At 43.1% G+C, this 26,734-nt stretch overlaps 1 protein-coding gene and 1 long non-coding RNA gene across 2 annotated transcripts in view; both read left to right on the forward strand.

The window, feature by feature from the left end:
• Positions 1 to 22,414, forward strand: part of foxo1a (forkhead box O1 a) — a 30,257-nt gene extending 7,843 nt beyond the window's left edge. Inside the window, exons 2-3 of the mRNA XM_034866906.1 lie at positions 18,452 to 18,643; positions 19,166 to 22,414. Of these exons, the coding sequence (XP_034722797.1) occupies positions 18,452 to 18,643; positions 19,166 to 20,347 (1,374 nt within the window). The 3' untranslated portion in view covers positions 20,348 to 22,414. The remainder of the gene's footprint in view (positions 1 to 18,451; positions 18,644 to 19,165) is intronic.
• A 4,103-nt stretch (positions 22,415 to 26,517) lies between these two features.
• The window catches only part of LOC117942125, a 463-nt gene continuing 246 nt past the window's right edge, over positions 26,518 to 26,734 (forward strand). Inside the window, exon 1 of the long non-coding RNA XR_004656079.1 lies at positions 26,518 to 26,698. This is a non-coding gene — a long non-coding RNA (uncharacterized LOC117942125). The remainder of the gene's footprint in view (positions 26,699 to 26,734) is intronic.

Raw genomic sequence — 26,734 nt, forward strand, 5'->3', positions numbered from 1 at the left:
CTCACTCTCAGTTAACATATTGATTACTTATTTCTTTAATTTACAAATTGTTGAGTGTATATTATGTCACAAAAGACTGGAAATCCCCATCACAAGTTCAAAACCCAAAGTCTCTTTCATTTATAATGATACAAAATACGATACGTAGTATTTACATAATGTAAATAAAAGTAAAGACTTGGACAAAAATCGCATTCACTTTTCATATGAAGACCACACGATTGATTGGTTTTCCACCCGGCTAGCTGCTCACTGCAGAAGGACCACTACGTCCCTGTTAGTGATAGTCTGTCCACCAGAGGACGCTCTACAGCGTCCCTGTTAGTGATAGTCTGTCCACCAGAGGACGCTCTACAACGTCCCTGTTAGTGATAGTCTGTCCACCAGAGGACGCTCTACAATGTCCCTGTTAGTGATAGTCTGTCCACCAGAGGACGCTCTACAACGTCCCTGTTAGTGATGCCGTTGCACAGTCTGTCCACCAGAGGACGCTCTACAACGTCCCTGTTGGTGATAGTCTGTCCACCAGAGGACGCTCTACAACGTCCCTGTTAGTGATGGCTTTGCCCAGTCTGTCCACCAGAGGACACTCTACAACGTCCCTGTTAGTGATGGCGTTGCACAGTCTGTCCACCAGAGAGATTATCTATGCATCATTGTGTTTTTAACACAAGTTCACTTTCACCGTTGTTTTTGTGCCCATGCCCTCGTTGATGTTCCTTTGGCGTTTGGCAAACAAATGGTGGTGCACATTACCGCCACCTTCTGAAACGGAATGGCGTTTATTTCTGCTGTGTGATAGGCTGTTAGATCCATATTGAGGAAAACACGTCCGAATTTTATCACTGATTGTGTCCCATATCGAGATCAGCACTGAGCCCTGCCAACGCGTTTCTCCCATTTCAGAAGAACCAGTGAATGTTTGTCTGTGATGTAGAAGAGTGGAAAATAGTGGAATGTTCAAAGTGACGTAACTGTGCCATCCACACTGATTTGATTGGGCAACAGTGTGAAACTAGTAGCCCTGTAGATTATTTCACAACCCCTTGTTGTCCTTCTGCCCCGCTCCACATGTGTTTACCTCTCAGCCCCGGCATTACTCTCTGATGACGTCTGTCTCATTCCCTATTCCAGGAAACATTATAGGATATTAATGACCTCGAAACCTCACCAGACGGAAATAAAAAAGAAAGCAGGGATATCGAATAGTGTCTATGTCTGCATGAGAAACACACGTGTTAATTTATGGATCCAGCTACACTCTTACTCCCCCATTCCAGCACATCACTCCAACTTTAAACGAGTATTGACAACTGACTCCATGTGTCTGGGTCAGTGTTTCACAGTAAACCTTTGACAGCATGTCCCAGAAGGCCATCGGAGGAATCCGTCGGGCAGCAGCAGAAGCTGTGAGGCGTACATACCACACACAGCACATCATGTCTGTGTGTCTGCTTGTCTGAGTCCAAGAGGCTTTACGAGTTCATGTTCAGTTGTGTCATTGCTCTCCATGCCACACTGTGTTGTGAACACACTGATTTTCGTCCCCTGTAAAACATGCAGAACATGTAATGTAACATGCAAATAAGTTGAGCTTTAAAGTGGCGATCATTGAGATTGCTGTTGCTCCACAGAACAAAACAACCACAGTGGAGTTGATATGCTTTTTGATGTTCCAGATGTTCAGCCACAGAACTCAGTCGAGGCTTTTCCCTGCACCCAGAACTTTCCAGGCGCATCCATCTGAGCCTTCGAATGAGGAATATTTGACAGCTGAAAGAAAAACATCTTTCCTAACATATTATGATTGTTGGAAATGTTGTAACATGAGTTTCAGTGCCTCATTCCGTCATTAGACAGCTGTTGAATTTGATTGATTTTGAAATCCCTTAATGGATTCATTTAGATTATAGGCTAGAATTAAGGATATTTTGTGTTCATCTCTATAATAATTAATTGAACGTTAAATTGTTTTTGCTTTTTTTCTTAAGTTGTTAGATTCAGAGCTCAAAACACTTTACCTACTTGGAACCGATTTTAGAAGACAGATGAAAATAAGGTTGAACGTAGAGCTGGCCGCTATGGAGTAAATCTAATATTACAGTATTTTTGACCAAATACCTTGATATTGATATGTTGTTGTAGTGTTGACTATTGATGCTTTCACAAATATTTACACAATGAGATTTTTGATAAATAATCATCAGTAATGTGGATATAAAAAAAAAAGATCTAGTCTCATATCATGATATCAATATGTTATTGATATATTGCCCAGCTATAGTTGAACTTACTTAATATGAGCATGATCCATTAAAACTGTATGTATACTGAGTTTGAGTAATAGCTACCTACAGTGTGAGACACAGCTGGTTCTACAGCTGGTAACCTGAACCTTTTATACTGTAGCCTTTATCTCACTGCAGGGATGCAGGGAACGCAGGGAAATCCCAGTAAAGTGCCCCTTTAATTAAGTGAATGAACAAATGATGTCAAATGTGGACGCGTTTCCACCCACCTCCGACACTGGCCTCGCATCACCACGCAGCACGCTGCCAGAGTTTGGTTTTGTCAGTTCTTTCTCTGGATGTGGACCTGAGGACAGGTCATTGAGTGAGTATAGAGTCCAGGAACTGCTCAGAGAGTGTAAGTGATTTACAAAAAAAAAGATACCAGCAGAGAGTAGAGCCTCCTTCCCCAGCACAGAGAGAAGGTGCCGATGCAGGCTGCACTACTCTGGAGTAAAAAAAGAAACCAGTTGACATCCAGCGGCGTGGTCAGGTAAACAGTCATTTGGGATGAGTCACATTGTTTTTCTCCGTGCGGGTTTGGAAGTAGCGGGCCGAGAGCACGTGATTTTCTGTTTGGCTGAGCGTTTGCTCAGGCCTGGCTGTTTCTTTCACAGAATATGCTGTTGCTCTGTCTACCACAACTTCTCATCGGTCAGAAATATTTGAAAAATCTCCTGTGGGGTTAACAGGAAGGTCTCAGCATTGATTTTTACAGTGTGAGAAGGGGAACTGCTGGATGGATTTTGAATAATTTCATCATTCAAATGAGAAGTGAAAGCCCTTGAGGCTTCTTTTTAACGTGAAAAACGTGGTGGCATATCAACTTCTCATAGCTTCAGCGTGAATGTGGACGGGCTGCAGGGCACACACACAGGGAGTGAGGAGAGAAACACTTTTACGGGGCCGCTCACTGCTGAGGGCCCCAAACCACAGGCATTACCCAGACCCACATTGTTGTGCAATTCCCGCCCTAAAGCGATTATGCACGGTGCCTGTGAGACTGACCGGGCATTATCACACAATCACACATGCATTCAGGCATGTGTGATTGTGTTCACACGTATGATCGCTCACAGCAGCGCTGTGGCATGGGTGGAAATTTAAATGTGCACTTTAATCAGAAGTGCTATTATGACTGTGCGTCAGACAGCAGTATCCCTGCTTCTGTTGTCATGGGAACTCATAGTTTGCTTTAAGGTCAAAGTGTGTTACAGTGTAACTGAACCGCCCTCAGGAGTGTTCACTTTAGGTTTGCAATGGTGTCGCAACGTTCAGCCCCACTGTCTGTGTTGTACTATAGCGAGGCTCTCAGCTGACGGAGTGTTTCTAAAAGAAACACCTCACAGGGAGGGGGGGGGGGGGGGCTACCAGCAGCTAGCTTTCACTTGACATTTGCTTCTACTGGCACTAGAGCTAGAGAAGAATTGATTAATCTTTCAGTTTTCAACTATTTAATTAAGTGCCAACTATTTTGATAATTGTTGAATTGCTTTGAGTCATTTTTTAAGAAATTAATTCTCTGATTCTAGTTTCTAAAATGTGAATATCTTCTAGTTTCCTCTCTCCTCTGTGACAGTAAACTGAATATCTTTGAGTTGTTTGAGGACGTTGCCGTTGGTTTGAGAAACACACACCCACAGTGTTTTAACCCTTGTCTGACATTTTATAGACCTAAACGATTAATCGAGAAAATATAAACCGTACAATCTACCGTGAAGATAACAGTTAGTGGCAGTCCTAACTAGGGTCGCACGACATCAACAGAATGTGAAGCAATATCAACTTTCATTTTGATATTTTTAAACATATGTAACATTTCAAAAGTTACGGGAAAACACGTCAAAATAGATTCATAACAAATTAAACTAATTTTCTTACAACAAGGTTTATTTCAAATGACTGTATATTGGACTGGTAGAACATGAATACATAAATAAGGACCATGTCCACAGAACAGGACATGTTTTACTGGTTGGACAGTATTAAATAATATATAAAGACAACAGGACATGTTTAACTGGTTGGACAGTATAAAATATATGAATAAAGACAACAGGACATGTTTAACTGGTTGGACAGGATAAATATGTATTAATAAATAAAGTGAAGAGGACATGATTTACTGGTTGGACAGTAAAAAAGAAATAAATAAAGAGAATAATTAAAGACAACAGGACACAACCTGTCCTTCTCTTCTCTGATTCCTTCCGTCTTGTCGTCTCTATCAATGTCTTCATTGACACTGTCACTCTGTTGACATGTGCGCAGGTGTGCTGCTCTCCGTAGGGTTTGTCACGGAGTGGACCCGTGCACTGACATGTGCACGTGGCCCAGTAACTGGCCGATGAAACATGATCATTACAGCGCTTCAGGGGGGCTCCAACTCAAACACAGTCAGCAGACATACGCAGCGCTCCACAAAATTAACTAAATATTGCATACTTATTGCGACACTTTCAATACATTGTGATAACAATATTGATTTAATACGTCTCGCACCCCTAGATTTAATATTGTGCAACATGATATTACCCTAGCCCTAACTAGCACGCTGCTAAAAGCAGAATCCCCTCCAGAATAGAGTTCCAAAGCAAGTGTTGGTGTTTTTGTTTCATCACCATGACTTTTAGCTGAGATGGACAAAAAGCTAGTTTTCCTGGGAGTATTTATGTATTACGGGGTACTGCTAGATATAAAGTGTACTGTGTGGTTTGAGATTGGCATCTGTAGTTTCCCTCCAAGGTTCCTCTGTTGGATTCTAGGAAAGGCAGCAGGGACATGTCCTCACATGTGTACTCCTTTTCTCTCTCTCTCTCTGAATGAATTATTCATGCCCTATTATTGACACGAGAGATACCAAAAAAAAGGGCATTGTGATCCGTTGACGACACTGGGGTTTTGTGTCGTCATGGTAAAGAATCCACAAGCATTGTTCTCATTGTTTGAAGTGTTTGAAGAAACTGTCATTTGGAATTATATTCATATTAATCTCAACACCGTCATAACTATTTTCACAGGCGTTCACACACCAAAAGGTGAGAAATATTAGACAGGTTTACTTTGTTTAAAGTTCTTTGCCTCCTTACACCATGGTGATTACATGAAGGATCTATTTAGGAGAATCTATTACTTCTCTCTTCCTCCACCTCCTCTCCCGTTACAGAGATGCACATTTCAGCCCCTGGCTGACAGGAAGTGCAAGGGTAGTGATGTCATGAGGACAGGAAGCAACACTGAACGTGACTCCAGATTCTGTGGATTCTCCCTTTTCTAGTGTTTACCTTCTCAGAGCTGGGGGATAATCAGTTAGTCGGATAAGTAAATTCTGAAGTTAGGTTTACTCATGTATGGTTCCTGTCCTGGACTGTACTGGTGCCATCTTGATAATGGTCCCTCTAAGTCCAGGTCTTGGTCTAGGCCCTGGTTTAATTACTCACCTGTAATCCTTCATAAAAATGTGAGCCCTCACCATGTACACTTTTTTTTCTTCAAATATTGATTAGGTGGGCGCCTGGTTAGCTCACCTGGAGGGGCGAGCGGCCAGATATAAAGTTTTGCTCCTCGACACAGGGGCCGTGGGTTTGACCCCGACCTGCGGCCCCTGGCTTATGTCATCCCCCCCTCTCTCTCCCCTATCAAGTCTAAACTGTCCTATGGAAATAAAAGCCTAAATTGGCCAAAATAATCTTGAATTTTTTAATACATATTAATTAGAGGAGATTTTTGGATAACAGTTGGGCAGCATTTCTGTAGTTCCACATTAAAACACTAACAGCATCCTTTTCATGTATTTATTGTATTTCCCTGGAGGACGTTCCACCAACAAAATCCACACATAGTAGCACAAGGCTTTTTTCCTGGGACTAGTATTTAGCATTGCAACACACTTACAATTAACTGAACAAAGTGTGTCATCTAATGGCGCTGGTGCAACAGCAACAAGGCCACATGGACAATCTTTCTAAGATTTCTTGCAAATAACAAGGACACTTGTGATAACTAATAAAGAAAAAACAATCATGCACACTCGTTAAACAGAGCAATGTGTTTATGTTAAACTAAATGTGTTTTGCATTTCAAAAACACATATCTTTTTAAAATTGTCATGAAAAACAGAGTTACAATCTAGTAGTGAGCTTCTGTTAAAACACTTGAATAAAGTCCCCCAGTTCTGAAAATCCCATTATGTATTTATGTTGCGATGTGTTATTTCCTTTTCATAATTAGCCAGGAAAAAACAGGACCTTTAATAAAAAAGACTATAATGGCTTCACTACATGTCATGAGGGTTTTTTTTCATTTTTTTTCCTTTGTGGCAGAGGATGAGTCATGCTTGTATTAAAAACTGCACCAGGGGGGGCGGCCTCTAGCCTCCCCAGTAAGAGCGTGCGCCCCATGTAAGCTGAGGCCTGCAGCGGCCCGGGTTCGAGTCCAACCTGTGGCCCTTTGATGCGTGTGACACTGTCTATCCACTGGAACTCTGAATAACGGGGGGAAAAATAATCTTTCAAAAAAAAAGAAACGGCAAACAGGTACGTGCATTCCAGCCCCACGGACAGACTGCTTCATGGACTTTGAGCAGATCAGAGAGTTTAAAGAAAGAAATCTTTTCCTTGGTAAAAAACATGGTTATTAGTGACTTCCGACTGAGGCCATTATATTGGCATCCATCTCACATTTGGTAATATTATTGACAATATCCTAGTTATGACAAAATTTCAATTTTAAATCAACATTGAACGCAGGATCGGCAATGCACGCACGACTCAAATCTGCACTCAACTCACATTGAGTAGTGACAGTGCACCTTGTTAAACTTCTGGTGCATTCAGGCGCACCTCGTAAACGCTGAGAAACTCAAACTGTTGTTGCAAAGCACCCTTCTGCAAACTAGTGGCTCTGATTGTGTGAATATTTTTAATCAAAAATCAAATAAAATTGTGACCTTAAAATTGAAAGTCAAATGGAATAGTGGATTAGGAGAATCGTGATATGAGCCAATATGAGCCAGCTTTAAAACTTTAAAAGTGCTAACATGCAAGTGATGTTTCATTTTGGTGACATATTGGTGACAGCAGGAATCGTTGTGGCGTTTAAGTCGTTTTTCTACAATTTTACTATTTTGACTCATTAGAAGCATTCCTGAAGACTGTTCAGCATTTATTTAGTCAATGCTTTACTACTAATAATAATATAATAAACCCACACAGAAAAGAAGAAATCCTCTTCTTTATTGTCGGAATCAACATCCCACCATGAAAACAACTGTGGGATATCCCTGTGTTTCCCAGGTTGAACTGGGGTAACACGCGTGTGCAATATGACCCCCCAAACACTCCACCCACCATCGCGCGGTGGCTCAGGCCTTCGGACGGGGGTCGCCACACAGGCACCCAGCAGCGGTCCACACACTGCATCTTTATCCAGGCCGAGCAGGCAGCAGCCCAACCCAGCCGCTCTGCTGATCAGAGGCGAAAAATATCCCCGCTCCACAGACACAGCTCTGTGCATTTACAGACTCACATTGTGTTGCACATAGCAACACATGCACATATTTCAGCATGGGAGGCTTAGCCAGCACAACCCGGTCCCTGTCTGTACACATGAGCTGTGTGCTGCTTAATTCTGAGTCAGGAAATGAGCGAGCACAGGAGAGAACTCAGCACGTTAACACGCTGCTGGGACATTGTTCTAAAAGTATTATAGTTTTACTTATCAGAAACCACATATGAATCGAAATGACAAAATGTAATGTGAATCATTCAGTGAGCCACTCTCTCACCAATGCAGCCGACATGTATGTTCCTTGCAGGTGACACAACGGCAGTAACCACTATAGCATTTTATTTGTTCATTTTTTCAGAGAAACATTTGAGACAGTTGGAACTGAAAATGGTTTGAAGTGTAAACGTTAAAAGCAGTTGATGTGTCAGTGGAGGGCTATTGCATCGTAAAGGCTGTCCCTACATTTTGGTGAGACAGAGGCCATCTTGTTCAGCCTGAAATACGGATTGGATACGTAGATGCTCGAAATTTAGGGTCATTTTGAATAATGCTGTGGTCAGTGCAGGAGCGTCAGTAAAATACCTGGGTTTCATCCTAGAAAAGAGCTTGGATGGCAGGAATAAGGGCTCACAAAATCTTTAACCAGATGCTCAACATTTTTAGATCGGTCAAGAATGATCATTTTAGCCAACGCCTTCATTTTAAATCATTTAGAATTTGCATATACTTCCTGGTTTGAAAGCCTAACAAACCGACTTAAAGGGAGGCTGAAAACAGCACAGAATAAATATTAATATGAGTAATTCTGAACTCGGGCCATTGGTCACAATTTGTTGAACTCAGCTGGCTCCCTGTTGAGTTTTGTGTTACAATGTCAAGACTGACCCTGATCTATAAAATATTTTGGTAATATTTTGTTTGGTAGTGTCCCAATATTTTGTTGTGTCTTCTTACTGAGGTATAGGTTAGTTTTTATTTACAGTTTTCTGTTTAGCAGACATTTGTAAAATGCTAACAGGAAATTATCATGTATCTTTACTGTGACATTAAATTGAAATTGCATGTTGAATTGTCAACCAGCTGTAATAAAACAGCAGAAAGTAAGTCCACATTACTCATTTCTTCATCAACAGTGTTTTAGAGCAGCTAAACGCTCATTGAAATGAACAACTTGGCCATTGTTATGAAGTAAAAAGAGATTTGATTTTGTAGCTTACTGACTTATTAGGATAACTTATTATGAACTTGAGAGGAGAACCAATCAGCAAAACTTACCACTGATGCTGACAGTGCATTATTCTTGCAGATAATAAAGAAATGGTAAATCCCCATGGAACAGGCTGTAGACAACTTGTCCTCCTTTTCTCCTTGGCCCGGTGAAAGGGAAAAGGGGAAACCAGATTGGATTTGAAAGCTAACAAACAAAAACTGTCCTAAATGAACAAATGTTCAGTTTACCTTGTTGGTTAAATGTAATAATAATAGTAAAATATTGTTTAAAGTTTGAATGGAAGCCAAGTTAATCTTTTGGAGTGATTTGTCCAAATGTCCGACTTTGGCCAACCAGAGGAAACGGCAGATGATGAATTATTCTCTCAGCAACTTCTGTTTGCTTGTATTCATCATGAGGGCAAACCGTAAGTGGGAGCTGTTACTAAGATGAACAGTAAGAGCTTTAGCCTTCATTGTAATCCTGCTGGAAAAGCCTACCTGGACAAGGGCCCCCTCTTTCCTTTTTCCTCTTGTTTTGCCCAGTCAGACTGCAGAGTTCTGAGTAGGAAGTAGTGGCTCTTGAACCCCCTGTTTGCTTCAGCTAGTCCCCTTGCATTGCACCTACCAGGGTCCCATTCTGCACTGTTTTGCATAGAAACCAGAGGCATTAGTGGGATCAGTATCAGGACTGGCCAGCTCTTCCTGTGCGGATACAATGCAGCAGGAAGTTCGCTAATAGCCCCTCCACTGCGCCACTCGTCTCACACTATCATACGGCGATGAAAGACCGTGGAGTGTCAGCGGCTTTGCTGTTTCTCACCGTATGCACAAAACCTCTTAGACTATTTATCATATAGTCTGCAGCATCTGTGAGACAGATCAATCTTAAGCTTAACCTATCATCATCCGCTCAGGCTTCCAAGTTCAGCTGTGTGTGTGTGTGTGTGTGTGTGTGTGTGTGTGTGTGTGTGTGTGTGTGTGTGTGTGTGTGTGTGTGTGTGTGTGTGTGTGTGCAGATTCCTTGCAGAGGATTGTATCCTGCCAAGAGGCCGACAGTAAATACATTTGCAGACAGATTTGCTTCTGCATGACTTGCGTTTTCTGCCTTTCCATCTGCGCTTTATGGTGGTCATATAACTCAGCATCTCACAATGAGCATTTTGAAGAGCCACTTTCCTGGAAGTCAAAGACTGCTACTTGGGCTCAAAGAACTCTAAAAGTGAATTTAAGTAGCTGCACACTGAGCGTGTCCAGGCTTCCTCTCTTTGCCAAATTGAATAATTGGAAGTTGACGTCAGCTGGTGAGAAAGGGAGCCTTTTTGCTGCAACACGAGTGTGAGATCAGCTGTGGCCAGTAGTGTGCGTGCATGATGTCTCAGAGGAGCACGTGAAAAGGAGAAGGGAGGAAAAGAAGACTAGGAAGGGGCCGGGATGGAGGGCGAGGGGTGAAATGATCTATTTCTGGTTCGAACCCTGCCCTCAGGGTCAGGTTCCATTTATAATCTTGGACAGTTTTTTGTTTTTTTCTTTCAGAAACTGTGGCAAAACAGACTTATTTTTATATCACTGGACACATTTATGCACCCCCGACCAGTCCAACCTGAGGCGATGTTGCCCGCTGCTACGCAACATTAATGACAACAATCATTTCCTTTTCTCCAGACTGTTTTAATGAAACCAAGACTATAAATAAATAAAAAGGCCCGAGGCTTTACATTTCCTTTGCTCTGCTTTTTATTTCCAGTGCCTTTTATGATCATTACTGTATTGACTTTAGTAAATAGGTCAGTGATTATTACTCGTCAGTTCAATATTGGTGCTGATAACTTATCAAACTGCAAACACATGAAGTCTTCACAGTCTATCCAGATTGCTTGTGAATGTGGTAATGTGAAGGTGTATTGCTCTTTCATGTATTTTCTGTGTGTGTGTGTGTGTGTGTGTGTGTGTGTGTGTGTGTGTGTGTGAGAGAGAGAGCCAGATTCCTTGTGTGTAGCTGAGCATGTGCAAGGATCAGTACGCCCCAACTGTAACAGTGTCCTTTCATTTTCAATTAAACACAAGACTAAAAAGATTCCCCTATAGATAAATACTGTAGAGCCATAGCCTTTCAGCCAAAAACTTTTACACCAATGACTGTGACTAACCTATGAATAGCTTATGACTCAGCAACTCCTGTGCTTCAGCAAATTAAGGCGGAATTTAACTGCAGAAACTTGCAATTCAAGTCTTTTGATCTTGTCTTTATTGACCATTGATGTCTAAAAAATCAGAAATTCCCCCATTTAAACAACCAGGCAGAAATCCCCCTCAAATAAAGCACCAATAACCTTAAAAACAAGTTACATTTGATTTATGGCTGTTTTGAGGTAATTGGGTTTAGAAAGATTTAAAACTTTTAAAAATAGCTTTCCACTGAAGTTGGTCAACACATAGTATCTTTAGCCAAGAAGAAGCGACTCTATAAAAACAACCAGGACCTCTTCTCTCTGTCCCTGGCTCCAGGTCTTATCACTTTGATCAGTCTCTACAGTCTGTTCACCACAACGGGCATTCTTATCTATTGGAATCAGTTGTAATCGGCCTCTGGATCACAGAAGACGTGGAGGGGAATGACCTTGCTGTAAGTGTATCTTTTGATGACTTTGTGAGTAGAGTGGTACTCGGTGAGTGGTAGTTCCCCGTCACCTGTCGCCCCAACATCTCACCTGGAGCTGTGCACTCAGCCCATGTTGTTCAGCGGGCAGACCTGCTGAGCTGGTGTTAGGCTAATAACAGGTTTACACCTTTTCTGTCATAACCATTGCTCAAACTCAGTCAGACTCAGCACAAAGCTCCAGACATGACCAAGCTACAACTTTAGGGATACTTACTGACTTACTTACTTACTTACTTTGGTGGTTAGAAATGTTGCACTATACTCCCCGTAGGTTGTCCTCCTCCCAGCCGCAGACAGATTACACAGAAAATAGCTGGTTACAGTGCTGAAACACACCTACAGTTAAAGCTGAAACATCGGTAACAAAAGGTGAAAAAGCCTGTTCAGGACAGCACCGTTTCTTGGGTGAGTTCAGTGGAAATAGTGCAGGGAAACCACATTTTTTCACTTTCATCGGTTCCATATCTCTGGTACATGTGTGAAACTTCTCAGAGAGCTGCTGGCCTGTGAGTTTGTACGTGCTGCACGCTTTCAGTCAGTTAGGAGGGAGCATTGCTGCAGATGCTTTATACTTCTAGCTGTATAGGTTTTGCAGCTGAGGTTTCACTTGTGGCTTCATGTGATTCAGGGTAGGTGGTGCAGCGCTCTTCTGGGGACTTTTTCATTAGACGAGTTGACATTTGAGCAGCTCTGAGCGAGTCAGCGGCTCAGTCAGTGAGCCAGCATCGGTCTGCCTCCAGTTTTCTGCAGGTACTTTGCTACTGTCTGCAGGGGAAACACAGGAGGAGAGCACAGGATAAGGTAGAAGTGAAGGAAGGGAAACAGAGGAGAAGGAGAGGAGGTAATGAGAAAGGAAACAGGATGAGAAGAAGAGAGGACAAGGAAGGCAATGAGATGAGATGAGGAGTTGTAGGAGTGAAGGAGGCAACAGAAGACAAGGACAGAAGGAGAGGAGGGAAGGAAACAAAAAGATGAAAGGAGAGCACAGGATAAAGAAGGGGACCAGAGGAGGGGAGAATAGAAGAGAGTAGGTAAAAGTAAGTAAGAAGGAGAGGAGAAATAAAGAGGAGGAGAGGGTGATGTAGCAAACACTGTGGCCTTTCAGTAGTGCTGCGAGTGAGGGAGTTCAGACCAGCACAGTGTGTCCTATACTGGTCCATGTCCACTCTGTCTCTCTCTCACACACACACGCACACACACACACGCACACACCCCTCTTTCTCTATTTCTTAAATAGCCTACACTCACACATTCTCCTGCTCACACACACACACACACACACACACACACACACACACGCACGCACATCCAGATGTCCACACTACAGCCACTTGTTGAGTCATGACGTATCCAGTTAAACGTTTCAGCAGTCACACGACAACGGCACCACAACATAACTTTCATTTAATAAATATAGTGTGACATCAGGGATTAGTGCCAGTTGCTAAACATAACCTCTCTGGCAGTGGTGGGGTGGGGTTTGATGAGGGGGCCGAAAGCTACATTTGTCCACTTGGCTCACGCCGCTGCGGCTTCACATTCCATGCCTTTTTCTCTGCCTCACGACCGCCGTGTTTCCTGTGAGGCAGGAAGTCAGCTCTGTTTCCTGTCACAGTCCTCTTTCATGTGGTCACTTCCTCGTGTTGTGCCAGCGCCGCTCTGTTCTGTTGACTCGGAGAACCAAGGCGGTGCATCTCGCGGCGGGTTCAGGCAGAACAGAGAAAAGTATTTGTCTTATCTCCGGCTACATGAACTAGCCTTCAGACTTACAGTAATGTCAGGCCTGCTTTCATAACATTAGAACAGTTATCATGGTCATTATGATTCCTCCTGATGTTTTTCACACTGGATGTGTTGATATCGTTTTGCAGGCTACTCTGGCACAATATTTTGTTTCTTTTCCAAAGCTGTCTCCATTATTTTTGTTTCATTTTTTTGTGGGAAGAAACAAAAACTCCTACTTCTGACATTGGACGGTGTTATTGTCATATTTTTATACAACATGAGATATAACTGTCCTCGAGCGACGCTTATCAGAGTTCTGTGAAATCGCGGGTTTTGTAACCTTCCAGAGGAATGTTGATTGTAATGGCTGCCTGGCTGGGAATCCTGCCTTTACTGTTTCCTAAAAGATACTAACAAGTTGATTACAACTGAACTTTGCACACAGTGATTAGCTGGAATGTTAAGATTCCTGTGTACCGCAACCAGAGGTAATTCAGCGTGACATACAGTCGCTGGATCCAAACGAAAAAGTGTGTATATATCTCTATATATATATATAGATATAGATATATACACACAAGCGTCTTCTGGTGGACAGACTATGCAACGCCATCACTAACAGGGACGTTGTAGAGCGTCCTCTGGTGGACAGACTATGCAACACCATCACTAACAGGGACGTTGTAGAGCGTCCTCTGGTGGACAGACTATGCAACACCATCACTAACAGGGACGTTGTAGAGCGTCCTCTGGTGGACAGACTATGTAACACCATCACTAACAGAGACGTTGTAGAGCGTCCTCTGGTGGACAGACTATGCAACACCATCACTAACAGGGACGTTGTAGAGCGTCCTCTGGTGGACAGACTATGTAACACCATCACTCATATCATGGGTGACCGTCCGTTTTTATTTTATTTTTGAAATATTCAATTATCAGAATCATTTATTTCTCATTATAAATTATTTTTTCCCCCCAATAGATTGGGAGATGCATATTGGCTGATATCATTATATCATTATATCGATCGGGCAAGTATTATATACTATGTATGTATAGGTTTGTTTTTATTCCTTCTGTGTGTATGTTTAAGGTGTTCTTGGTTTACTTCTTTAATCTATAAAACATTACCCACCATGTGTCTAGTGTTTTTGATCCATATATGCAATTCCATGTGTGTGTTTGTGTATGTGTGTGTGTGTGTGTGTTTGTTTGTTTCACTAAAGTGTCTGACTGTGTGTTCACGTGTGTGTTCATCCCAAATCGCGTGTGTTTTTAAACCACAATATCACTGGCTGCAGTGAAGGTAGCAACTAAATCTAAGCCTGTCCTGCGCCGCTGTTTGTCATACTGCCACGGCATGAAAAACACAGGCTGACTCGCTCTCTCTCTCTCTCTCTCTCTCTCTCTCTCTCTCTCTCTCACACACACACACACACAGTGGGAGACGAGGCTTTTCCATTGGCCCAGACACCCTCAGCCACACTCCCCACACAGCACGCCGAGTTCTGCAGAGTTTTGGTATTTCCCATCAGAGCAGTTTTTATGACCCTTCACTTGTACTCCCTCTCTTGCATCAAGACACATTTTTTTCAAATGTTCTCCATCATCACAACACACAGCATATTACTGTGAAATCTGCCAAAAGAGAAAGCAGATCCTCCGAAGTGGACACTTAAGCTAAGCTGTGAGTTTCATCAGGGAGATGTAGAGCTGGAGCAGGACATCCCGGCGTCTGCACTCACATTGCAGTCATTCTTTGTTGCAGCACAGCTGAAATTACCAGCACTCTTGGCAGTCATGGGAAAGAGAGGCTCATGACCAGACTTTACTCCTCGCATTTTGTCATAGCTACCGATGCCCCCCCCCACCCAGAGGGTGGGGGGGGCATTCCTGATTAGCGGCATTTGTCCGGCATTCCTGATTTCCTGATTAGCCATTTGCTAGGCTAATCAGGAAAGGGCTGTCACTGTTGTCAGATCATGCAAACTAGCCTGAGACTATTGGCTGAGGCAGTCAGGTCATTTGATTCAGAATTGTATTATTTTGTGAGCCAGAGCGCCTCTGGTCCTTCAGGGAGGAGAGGAAAGAGGTTGAGAGAAGGAGTAGATACAGAGAAGGAGATATTAAATGTTTCCTGTTAAAAACAGGAAGAAGAAAGAGGGTGTAGTGGCTGGAGTGGAAGGTAATAGTATGTAATAGAGCAGATTAGTCACTTAATTAATCAGCTGTAGGTTTGGTAAATGATTAAAGGAGCCCTGCCACCTGTATTTCATTTGTTTGTAGGAATGTCTGAAGTCCTACCATGGACTCTGTAACTTGGTTACCGTGGTTACCTTGTTTCAAGCCATTCTAGCGTGGTATAGAAAGCCTGCAGGTAGACTCAGCTCTATTTGGGCCAGTTCTCATTAATATTTGTGATTGGCTAACAGCTAGCCAATGAGAACCTGGCTATCTGCATTCTTTACCCAGCTCATGAATATTAATGAGCTCAGGCAGCATGACGTCAGACTGACCAGCTGTTGTGATTGGTCTGATTTCTCCTCTTATTTCTTTTCAGTGGCTAGAGCTGACAGAGGAGGTAGCAGTTCATCTTCACATTCACCACAAAACACACACACACACACACACACACACACACACACGGACCTCACACATTTAAAAATACAAGTAGAAACAGGTTTGTGTGGCAGGGCACCTTTTAAGAGGGATTTCACCAATTTTACTCATGAAGGTCCGGTTTACTCATTACGAGGGGTCCTACTCAAACACTTCTTCTGTGGCCCTGGAGGGAGCTTTTCAAAGTTTGAGAAAATAACTCCCTAGGATGATGTCATAGTGGTGTCACCAGGGTTATCTCAGCTTGGGCTCAAGACATACAATTTTAAACTAAAAGCCATTGTGTGACGGCTGCGTGACGGCTGTGAGGCGGCTGCATGGCGGCTGTGAGGCGGCTGCAAGGCGGCTGTGAGGCGGCTGCATGGCGGCTGCGTGGCTGCATGGCTGCATGGCTGCATGGCGGCTGTGAGGCGGCTGCATGGCGGCTGCGTGGCGGCTGTGAGGCGGCTGCGTGGCGGCTGTGAGGCGGCTGCAAGGCGGCTGCGTGGCGGCTGTGAGGCGGCTGCAAGGCGGCTGCGTGGCGTTTTCTATGTCTTTACACCCCAAAAACGTGTCTGACGTGGCGGGACGGCTCCTGCTTATGCTAAACCTAAATATATAGGCTACTGATTTGATTATATTTTGTTCTGAATGACAGGTGCAATATTATAATAACCTAGAGACTTTCAAAAATCAACATGTCATTTATTAATATGTATTTGTGTCAAGATGACATATAAACATCTTTTGCTATTCTATTTTGCGTTCCAGCACGCTTGCGAGTGCAGTTTCTGAGACGTGGGCAGTGTGTAAGCTCTAACCTGTTACCGTGGGAGCCCAAATAAAAACACCACACTCGCTCCATCCATCCAGTCCATCCATCCTTACACTGGTGGTTGTTGGATTCAGTGAGGGTCTAATAGAAAATGGAATTAAGTTGCATTTTGGGAAATTTTGGGTGCAGAGCTTGTGACCTGCTTGATTTTTACCATTCTTTTATTTAATTTTTGAAGTCATTTATGAAGCAAAAATGCCAGATATTTACTATCTCTAGCTTTTCAAATGCAGATTTGCTACTTTCTCAGTTTTAAATGAATGAACTGTGACGAGCAATGTTCGCGGTTTTCAGATTTTATACAAATCATTGATTACTAAGTCGAGAAACAAAGTGACAATGAAAATAATTGTGGCGTAGTTTGGGTAAGATTGGGACAGGATTTTAGAGTGAAGAATGAGTAGCGATGGCAGCGATAAGGAGAGGCAGAGGAGAAGACTGGGAACCAGATGTGAAGCAGTGACTCACAGCAGGAACAGGCTTGATGACGTTAGCCACTCTGCACGCTAAGCTCTGCATGTGTGTGTGCCGGGAGTTCCACCCTTTTCTTTCCGAAACAACAAGCTTTACGCATGCACAGTAATGGCTGGCTTAGGCTCATTACAAAACCATACAGAAGCAGAGTGTGAATTATTCTCTAAAGGGTGAATGGTCACTGATTTAGAGTTCATTTAGAAATCCTAACTATATGAACTATAAAATAGTTATAAACCAAAATCAAGTCTGAAGTGCCCCAGTACAGTACAGTGGTTCCAGTAAAGTAGGACAGAAACAATGTCTCACTTTCTGTGGTTTGCTTAGCAGACATTTGCCCAGTATTCTCCCTCTTGTTTGCCGTGTCTTAATAATGCTTCACTAGCTTCCCGCACAAAAATTAGTTTTTCCACTGGGGGTGTCACTAAGCAACGTTAGAGCGCAGTATTAATGTGTCTGTAAGGAGGAAAGATTAGTCTGTTTCCTCCCTTTGATTCTGTGCTGGTTCAGACAAGACACGTAGTCAGGTGGAATGTGAGTGTTTTACAATGGGCCCTTCTGTTTTTGTGGAGGAAATAAAGGCCAACATCTACGGTATGTTTGGAGATAAGAGTGTGTGTGTGTGTGTGTGTGTGTGGTCTTGTTTAACGATAGTCAAAAAAAAAAAAAGCAGGAGTTCAGTATACTTGCGGGATCCTGACAGCTTTGTGGGGCCAAAATGCTGGACCCCACAACTTTAAAGGGCAGTTTGAGGGTTAAGACTTGGTTTCAGGATTAGGGTTAGAATTAGGTTCTGGGGAGGGTAAGGGTTGAGGTTAGGCATTAAGTTGGGATGTTTAAGGTTAGGGTAAGGGGCTAGGGAATGGCTTATGTCAATGACGGGTCCCCACAAAGATAGTGAGATGCGTTGTGTACACATGCATTTCTTTAAAATGCACATGGCCTTAGATTGTTGAGTACCTATAAAAGAAATCTCCCCTTTCTGTAATTCAGCTGCAGCCAGGCGTGTTTTTAAAGACAACCACCTGTACTCGTGGATTTGCACTAGTGTGCTAAAGCAGATCGGAGGTGTTTGTGGGAAAAGGGCAAACACAAATCTCTTTGTTTGTCTGCTGCTCACACAGCTCCCTCTTTCTCCCTCTCCTCCAGAACTCCATCAGACACAACCTGTCGCTGCACAGCCGCTTTATTCGCGTCCAGAATGAGGGGACGGGGAAGAGCTCGTGGTGGATGCTAAACCCGGAGGGCGGGAAGAGCGGCAAGTCCCCGCGTCGCCGGGCAGCCTCCATGGACAACAACAGCAAGTTCACCAAGAGCAGAGGGCGGGCAGCAAAGAAGAAGGTACACGAATTAAAATAACAACATAGAATGCTTTTTTGCTCCGACATCGATCAGTGGGTGGCTCTATGTTGATTAGAGTGTTTTCATCAATTATTATCAAATATAATTTGGGTTTTTACCGAGCTAGTTGATATGACAACATAATGCAACATGATAAAGACCAGCCATCATATGGGATTTGGGTAATATTCTAAGCCAAAATTTGTCTTTTCTTGGTGTACTGGCTACATTAAAAATACAAAATACAACATTTTGGACTTATTAATTAGTAGATGAGAAGGAAATGAACTTTGAATGAATTAATGTGTTAGGTAGTCATATGCACAACTCAAAATGTTTTGTTATTGTTTCTTTAAGTCGTCATGTTTGTAATATTATCACATTATTGATACAATATTTATTACCAATGAAACCTGTGTTTTACTGCCAAAGGTTTCTGCCCAAAGCATATGTTACACTGACTGTCTCTGGCATATACTGTATGTCTATTGGTACACTGAGAGTGTCCCTGTCTCCCCACAGCTGTCCCTGCAGGGCGGCCCTGACGGAGGCGCAGACAGCCCGGGCTCCTACTCCAAGTGGCCTGGCAGCCCCAACTCCCACAGCAACGACGACTTTGATGCATGGAACAGCTTTAGGCCTCGGACCAGCTCCAACGCCAGCACTTTGAGCGGCCGCCTCTCCCCCTTCATGCCCGAGGATGACCTTGTGGAGGCAGACGTGCATATGGGCTACCCCGGAGCCCCCGGGGCCAAGATGACGCTGCCCAGTCTCACCGAGATGACTGGCTCTCTGGGACACAGTTCGGAGAATGTCATGGAGAACCTTCTGGACAACCTGAACCTGCTCTCGCCCAACAACTCTCAGGTTGGAGGAGGGGCGACGACTCCTGGGTCCTCCCAGTCCTCCCCCTCTCCAATGATGCAGCCGAGCCCTGGGTACCCCACTTACAGCTCCCCCAGCATGGTTGCGCAGCCTCAGCAGGAGTACCGCAAGTGTGTGTACGGCCAAGCAGGAATGAACACACTGTCGTCAATGCCGCTGCAGACACTGAACGAGAGTAAGCCCAGCTTCGGGCCCGGTATGGGCCAGTACAGCTGCCCCGCGGGTCTGCTGAAGGAGCTACTGACATCAGATACAGACCAGCACGGGGACCTCATGCCGTCGGTGGACACTGTGGTGTCCCAGTCCAGCGGGGGCTGCATGCTGCCGCCATACAGCAGCAGCCAGCATGCAGCCAAACTCATGGGAGGAGGGAATGGTCACATGCACGGTCTATCTCACACTCACCCCCACAATGTGCACAGCCAGGCCCGGGCCACGTCACCGGCTATGAATGGCCGCTTGCTCATGTCCCTGAGCCACAGCGGGGGCACCACGCGTTTGCCTATAGCTAAAAGCCCGATGCAGATGCCTTATGGCCTCTCCAGCCACCTCAACATGGGAGGCATGCATGGGGGCTTCTGCCCTCTCAACACCAACGGATACGGCCGACCAGGCCTGCCACAGCCCTTGCACCAAGAGAAGCTGCCCAGCGACCTGGACGACATGTCCATCGAGAAGTTTGAGTTTGACATGGAGACGGTCCTCCATGACACTCTGATGGATGGGGACTCTCTGGACTTCAACTTTGATCCGATGGTGACCCAACAAGGTTTCTCCCACGGAGTGAAGACCACCACACACAGCTGGGTGTCAGGGTAGAAACTCAAGTGCTGTTGCTGTTTTGGTAAAAGGCGCCATAAGAACTCATTTGAGACTATAAAAAACTATCTTAGGATGTTACTCAACCAAAATTCTCCTGCAGTTTCTGTACCATCAACATTTATGTTTAAAAAAACACTCTTCGGATCACTTCAGCAGACTGAGACGTGTCGGGATCAGCTGAGGACGCCATCTCCATTAGAGCCCATGAAATGGTGAATTATTTTTGAAATATCAAATCCTTTGTACAAACTAAGTGCCAAACATTTTGCCTTAACATAAGAGCCAAACTGAAACACGCCTCTCCAGTTTGCTCACTAAAGTTACTTTATACAGCGGTTGTGTCTGTGAATTTTTGCAAGAGACACAGACAGTTTGATCTCATCATCATCAACAGCAGCAGCACAATCTGTAGAAGTGCACCGACTCACACCATGATGTTTACTGTGTTTCCACAATCCACCTTATTGTATGTACAGTGTAGTGATCATTGATTACAACTACGGAGAACTATGAAGGCCATTTGGCTCATGGGTGTTCGTGGACTGACATGATGAAAAGTTAGAGACTTCTCAAAGGGATCCTCGGACAATGTTAGATAATAACTCTCTTTGTTGCTGCCCAAATGTACATAGTGTCATCATACAGTTTGTAAAATCAGGCATCTTAGTGTATTTTCTAAGACTGTAAATAGTGTTTACAGAGCAGAAGCAAAAGTTGAGGCAGCAGAAACTCGATAGGGATTCTGTCGAACACACGTCGAGTGGACCGATGTGGGCTTGAGGACTCTTCTCAATCAGGCTGTAAAAACGCTTACACACTTTCTGATTTATTGTACATGCCTTACGAATGTATATTACAATGATGTAGTAGATCTTTACTGGATTGAGTATATATTTGAGACCTAAATTATTTGTAGTTAATATAGATTTATGCTGGTGCATAAGCTGCACTCAGACATCAGAATTGTTCTGAGTCATTGGTCACTCTGAACCTTAATACCACAGGGGCCTATTTGTTGTGCCTAATAAAGTAGATATTGACTGCAGGCTTGAAGGGTTTTATATTATATTGTAAAAAGTCTACGGTCCTGAAGATACTCAAATCCAGCAGTCTTGAAGAAAAGTGCAGCGAAATATTTAATTCCAGTACCCTGCTTTCACAAAAAAAATGTTGTGTGTTAATTTGTTTTGTTTAGAAGTTGTGAAGAAACGAGTGACTGTAGATTGTCATTGTTGGGTTTCCTGAACGCTTTGCAGCTCTGTGAATGTTAAGAGGTCAAGGCAGGATGGTGGATAAAAGACATTCTCCAGTCCCATACCTGTCAGAGAGTCACTAAAGACACTGTGAGTAACCCGCCTGTCCCGTGTTCAGTTTCAGAACTTTTCTTTAATAAATGGTCTTTGTCTCAAAAGGTTAGTGGGACTAATTTAAACAGTACAGTCTGATTCCTTCTTGTCCAAAAAGAGCCTTCTGATGATCAGTAGAATCAGCTTTACTGCTTTGAATGAGACTCCACTTTCCCTCTGCCCCTCCTACCTCTACCCATCACTTTGTCTTTTCCAACATTTGATAGCATAAAGCTAACGTGACTTGATAGCTCCAACCATCTCTTAATAACAAGTCTATTTGAAAAATGTTTTAGCCCTTAAAACAACACCACTAAGTGTTAAGTATTTAATCTAGCATGTATATTTGCCTTTTCTGACTTGCTTTTCCCACTTATCGCCGTACTAACAATGAGCCTGTCAGCCTGTCAGTGGCTTATTATACTGAGTCACAAATAGTGTCCGAGATTGTGGCTACCTGGAAGACGGTGTCTGTAAACATGACTGCTTCTAATGAAGTCGACTGGTTCGGTGGCTGAAAGACCACGTGGTTTAGAGATAACAAACTAAAACTGCTTATTCTACATTATTGTCAATGTTTATTGCATGATTTATCCAGAAACCACACGTATCAGCGTGTGTCTGATCATGTGTCAAGGGCTCTGAGTATGCAGGTTTTTATTTAAAGTTCTTTAATTAGTTCAGTCTGTTCTCGAGAACCATCCATACAAATGGCTACAAAAAAGGAATGCACTGTAATTTGTATGTATTGCACGTATTTATGGCTGAATAAGAGTGCTACAACACAGCGCTCTTGAGCGGGGGAGCGGAGTTTGCGCACTGGGGAAAAAGACGTTCACCCAGGAAACGGGTGTTTGTGTCCCGGGAGTACAACCTTAGGGGAACGGTGTTTCAATCCAAACCACAATCTTTTTTCTAATCTTAACTAGTAGTTTTTGTGTCTAAACTTTGCCGTGACGATAGTCTATATCCACCATGTTCCACTTCCTGGATTGCTCCGGTCTTCCTTTGTGTTGGCGCTCCAACCTGCGGCTGATTTCTGAGGACTATGGTTACCTGGTCCTCAGATCTCTGCAGGGTAAATCCAGACAGCTAGCTAGACTATCTGTCCAATCTGAGGACTATGGTTACCTGGTCCTCAGATCTCTGCAGGGTAAATCCAGACAGCTAGCTAGACTATCTGTCCAATCAGAGGACTATGGTTACCTGGTCCTCAGATCTCTGCAGGGTAAATCCAGACAGCTAGCTAGACTATCTGTCCAATCTGAGTTCTCTGTTGATGAATAAAACTACTTCTGAACGTACTCATGTTCCACCAAAACAACTTCCTTCCTAAGAGTATTTAGCAAAGGCACCGTGTCTCATGATGATTGTGATTGGTTTAAAGAAATGCCAATAAACGAGAGCAGGTTTTTCTCCCATCCCAGAATGCTGCGTGCACTAGGCAGACCTTCCTCCGCAGCGCTGTGGAGGAAGGTCTGGCTATGGGAGACTACTGTGACGATCACCGTTTGTTGACTAAACTCAACTGCAACGGCCTCTGAAACGACAGGCCTCTCTGCAGCCGGCTCACAGTCACCTTTTCTCAGCTGTGTCGCTGTAAAGACTGCTGAACTTAACTGTCATGTGACCAGTGGTCACGTGACCAGCCGGCAGTCTCCTAATTTGGTAGGATGTCACACACCTTGGTGTGCATTTTTTATACGAAATCATACGAACCCGCTAATGAGAATGCGCTGAATAGTTTGAAATAAAAACTTGCATACTGCCAGTACCGGCACATGATCTGAGATTGATTCAGAAGAAGCCAGGGAGTGGGGCGGGTTTAATGAAATCTCGACATTTCAAAAGGCCGTAAAGGAAGCTGCTGTTTGGCTTTGGTGCCGGGTGTTGCCTTTTCTAACCCAAACATGCCATAGTGTACTATAGCCAAATTTGCCTTTGAAGTCAAAGTGATATATTTAGCATTTTTATTATGTGATATGTTCAGAATTAAATATGTTTGTGCCGGTCACTCAAGTCAGGATGAACTGTAATGAATCCATGTAGTCAGTGTCACAGGATTCACTCTAAAAGTCAGAGCTGTACTAAGTAAATTATATCTCTACATTTTTAAATGATTGAATCTATGCATTGTATTTCTCAATTTTATGTTGCTATTGTTATATTTTTCTTTGCTTTGAACTTATGACAGAGATATTTTATTGTAACATAGCGCTGTGAGATATTATGGTGTTGATGTTGTCAAAACTCTATGTTCCAGATAGTTATATGGAAAAATGAAGTTTATCTAGAAAATAGATGATGCAGTGATTAATATGCTAAGCTTTTGTAAACTGACAATGTTGTATTTCTTGTATTTAGCTACAGTTTTTAGAAAATAGCATCAAAAAGCAAATTACTGAGAAAAACAAATGTAAAAATATATTGCATTTTTAAAATGGAAAAACACAATATTTAGTCAGAGAAGTCCTGCTCCGAAAGCAGATTCTGGACCAATTTTTGTAATTTTATGAGTAGAAAGATATTGCACTTTTACTTACATTTTATAACAAAGTGCTCCTCGTAACAAAAGGATGAGTTCCCATTAAATATTTAAAAAAATAAAAAATCTGTTACATTGAACTTATTTACAGGAATACATTGGAACTGTGCGGTGTGATTTGCAATCAATAAGAATATGTAACTCGTTCAATATTAATGTATTAAGACCTGAATAAATGTACTTCTGTGTCAAAGATGTGTCACATGTGTCATTCAACAATAACAAGGATATAGCATGCAGAAGATGATATCAGCCCATTCTGGTTTGGCACTAACATGACCAAGAGGCCGAGCGGCTCATAATCGGCCCCCATTGGCTGAAGAAGACTGGGACATGAGGTGGCCAGCTGGTGGACTACTGAGCTCAGATCAGTTATAACATACAGAAGGATGAATCTACCTGGTTGTCAAAAAGATTGATTGGTGGGACCATGTCATTATTTCCAGAATAGAATAGATAATTACATTATTTAATTACTTATTCTTAAAGTGTTCAGATTATGTTTTTTGGCTTTACGTATACAGTACATATACTGTATGTATATAATATCCTCTGCCGCTGATTCCAGCCTCCAGAGCAGTCAGTCATAAACTATTGTAAACCCAAAAGTCCAATATGTGTTTTATTCATAGCACTAAGTATCCTAATACCTCAACTGTGGTCGTCTGGCCTAAGGTCACTTTTCATAATAAGCTTACTGACGTTTCCAGGTCACAGTTGAGAGGGTTCTGTGTGGGTACGAGGAATCTACAGGGTGCTGTGTGAAGGGAGTTTGGGTTTGTTGTTAAATTTAAATAATTTAAATAAATAAATACAAGTGAGTCATGTAATGAAGACCAGTACTTCACAAGACTAAAGCTATTTTAGTGTTTTATTGTTTAGGGTTATAGAAAAAGCACGATGTGACATAAGGTGGGCCTAATGTGGCATTGCTTACATTTGGAATCAAAAAAAGTCAAGGGCGAGATGGCAAACGCCATTGTGGATTGTCAGCTATCAACCTAGAGTCTGAAAATCAAAGTATAGCATAGATGGAGAGTAAATAATCATATTTCCTGCTTTTTTTGCAGTGTCCACACTAAAAACCTGGACAGTAGGCATTGTCATAGGATGATAAAAGATCCCACAACAGGAGATTTAAGCCATGTGCAGAGGCTTGTAGTATAAAAGACAGAAACTCCTCTGCTTGTGCTCTGCACTCCGAGTTCTGGCATCTCATTTCTTCCCCACAATGACTCCTCCTGGCTTTTTCTTACAGCCACATTCTGCACCATGCACCCCCTACCACTGAACCCATTCACCCCAGACAACAAACTGCACAGCCTCTCTGGCCCCAGTGTCTTTGACTTTGAGTTGTGAGTAAAAGATAACCTTTACCTAGAAAAGCCACTGGGGTCTTCTCATAAAAAGCCCTGGCTAAAAAGTGTTCATAAGAGGTTGCAGTCTTGACTTGTTCCAGTGCTTGACTCTTTTGTCTTTGGCATTATTGTCAAAGACAAAGGAATTTCACACTAAAGAAAATGTCTGTGGAATGACTATCATAAATGAGCAATGAGCAAATAAATCCCATCCCAGAAACTGCATGCATAACGGAAAACAGTTGTGCCAATTGCATTTGGAGGAGAGCTTGGAGGGCTCCACTTAGTTCAACAAGTGGCACAATGTATGTTTTACCCCCCACACCCCACCCCTGTGTCCAGGGGAAAAAAGATTCAGTGTTTTCATTTTGTTACAGTGCACAGCAATGTGGGCCAAGCTTTAGCTGTCAGAGCGAAGTGGGAGGGGGAGGGAGAGAGGGGCAGAGAGGACGCTTGTGAGCACATAGCTGAGGAATGTGGGTGTGGACTCCTGCCAAAGGCATATGCGATCCTTATGTTCCCCTGGGTGCCAGAAGGCAAAATGCGGTTAGACGGTTGGGGCCATGTCAGGACACAGACACAGTGTGAGGACGTAGTAATATGCCATGGACTTCACACTCCAGCTGCATTTGTTGTTTTTACATTTTCCCTCCAGATTACCTTGTGCCCACATACTGAATAAAAGACAATGAGTTAAAGAAACAAATTCAGCATTTTGAAATGAGGAAGAGACAAAAAGAACTCCCATAAAGGGTAACTACCTTCATTTTCAACCTGGAGCCTACGTTTTTGTGTCCAAGTGACTGATGGGAACAACAATCTTTGACCTTGGTCCAGTATTAAAGTGCTCATGTTATGCTTTTAGGCTTTTTCCCTTTCCTTTATTGTGTAATATATATTTTTTGAGCATGTAATAAGTTTACAAAGTTAAAAAGCCTATTGTCCCCCCCAAAGGGACTTCCCATCTCCAACAGAAACACTGTTAACAACCTGCTCCAGACAGCTCTATGTAGTCCAGCCTTCACTTCTGAGACCATCGTTATAATGCTTGTCTAGCTGCTAGCATGGCACGCCCTCATACTCTGCTTCTGACTGGCTAGTAGTCCTTACCTAGGTACTGTCAGGGCCTCATACT

Source organism: Etheostoma cragini, chromosome 3, assembly GCF_013103735.1.
Source record: "Etheostoma cragini isolate CJK2018 chromosome 3, CSU_Ecrag_1.0, whole genome shotgun sequence".
Lineage (NCBI taxonomy): Eukaryota > Metazoa > Chordata > Actinopteri > Perciformes > Percidae > Etheostoma > Etheostoma cragini.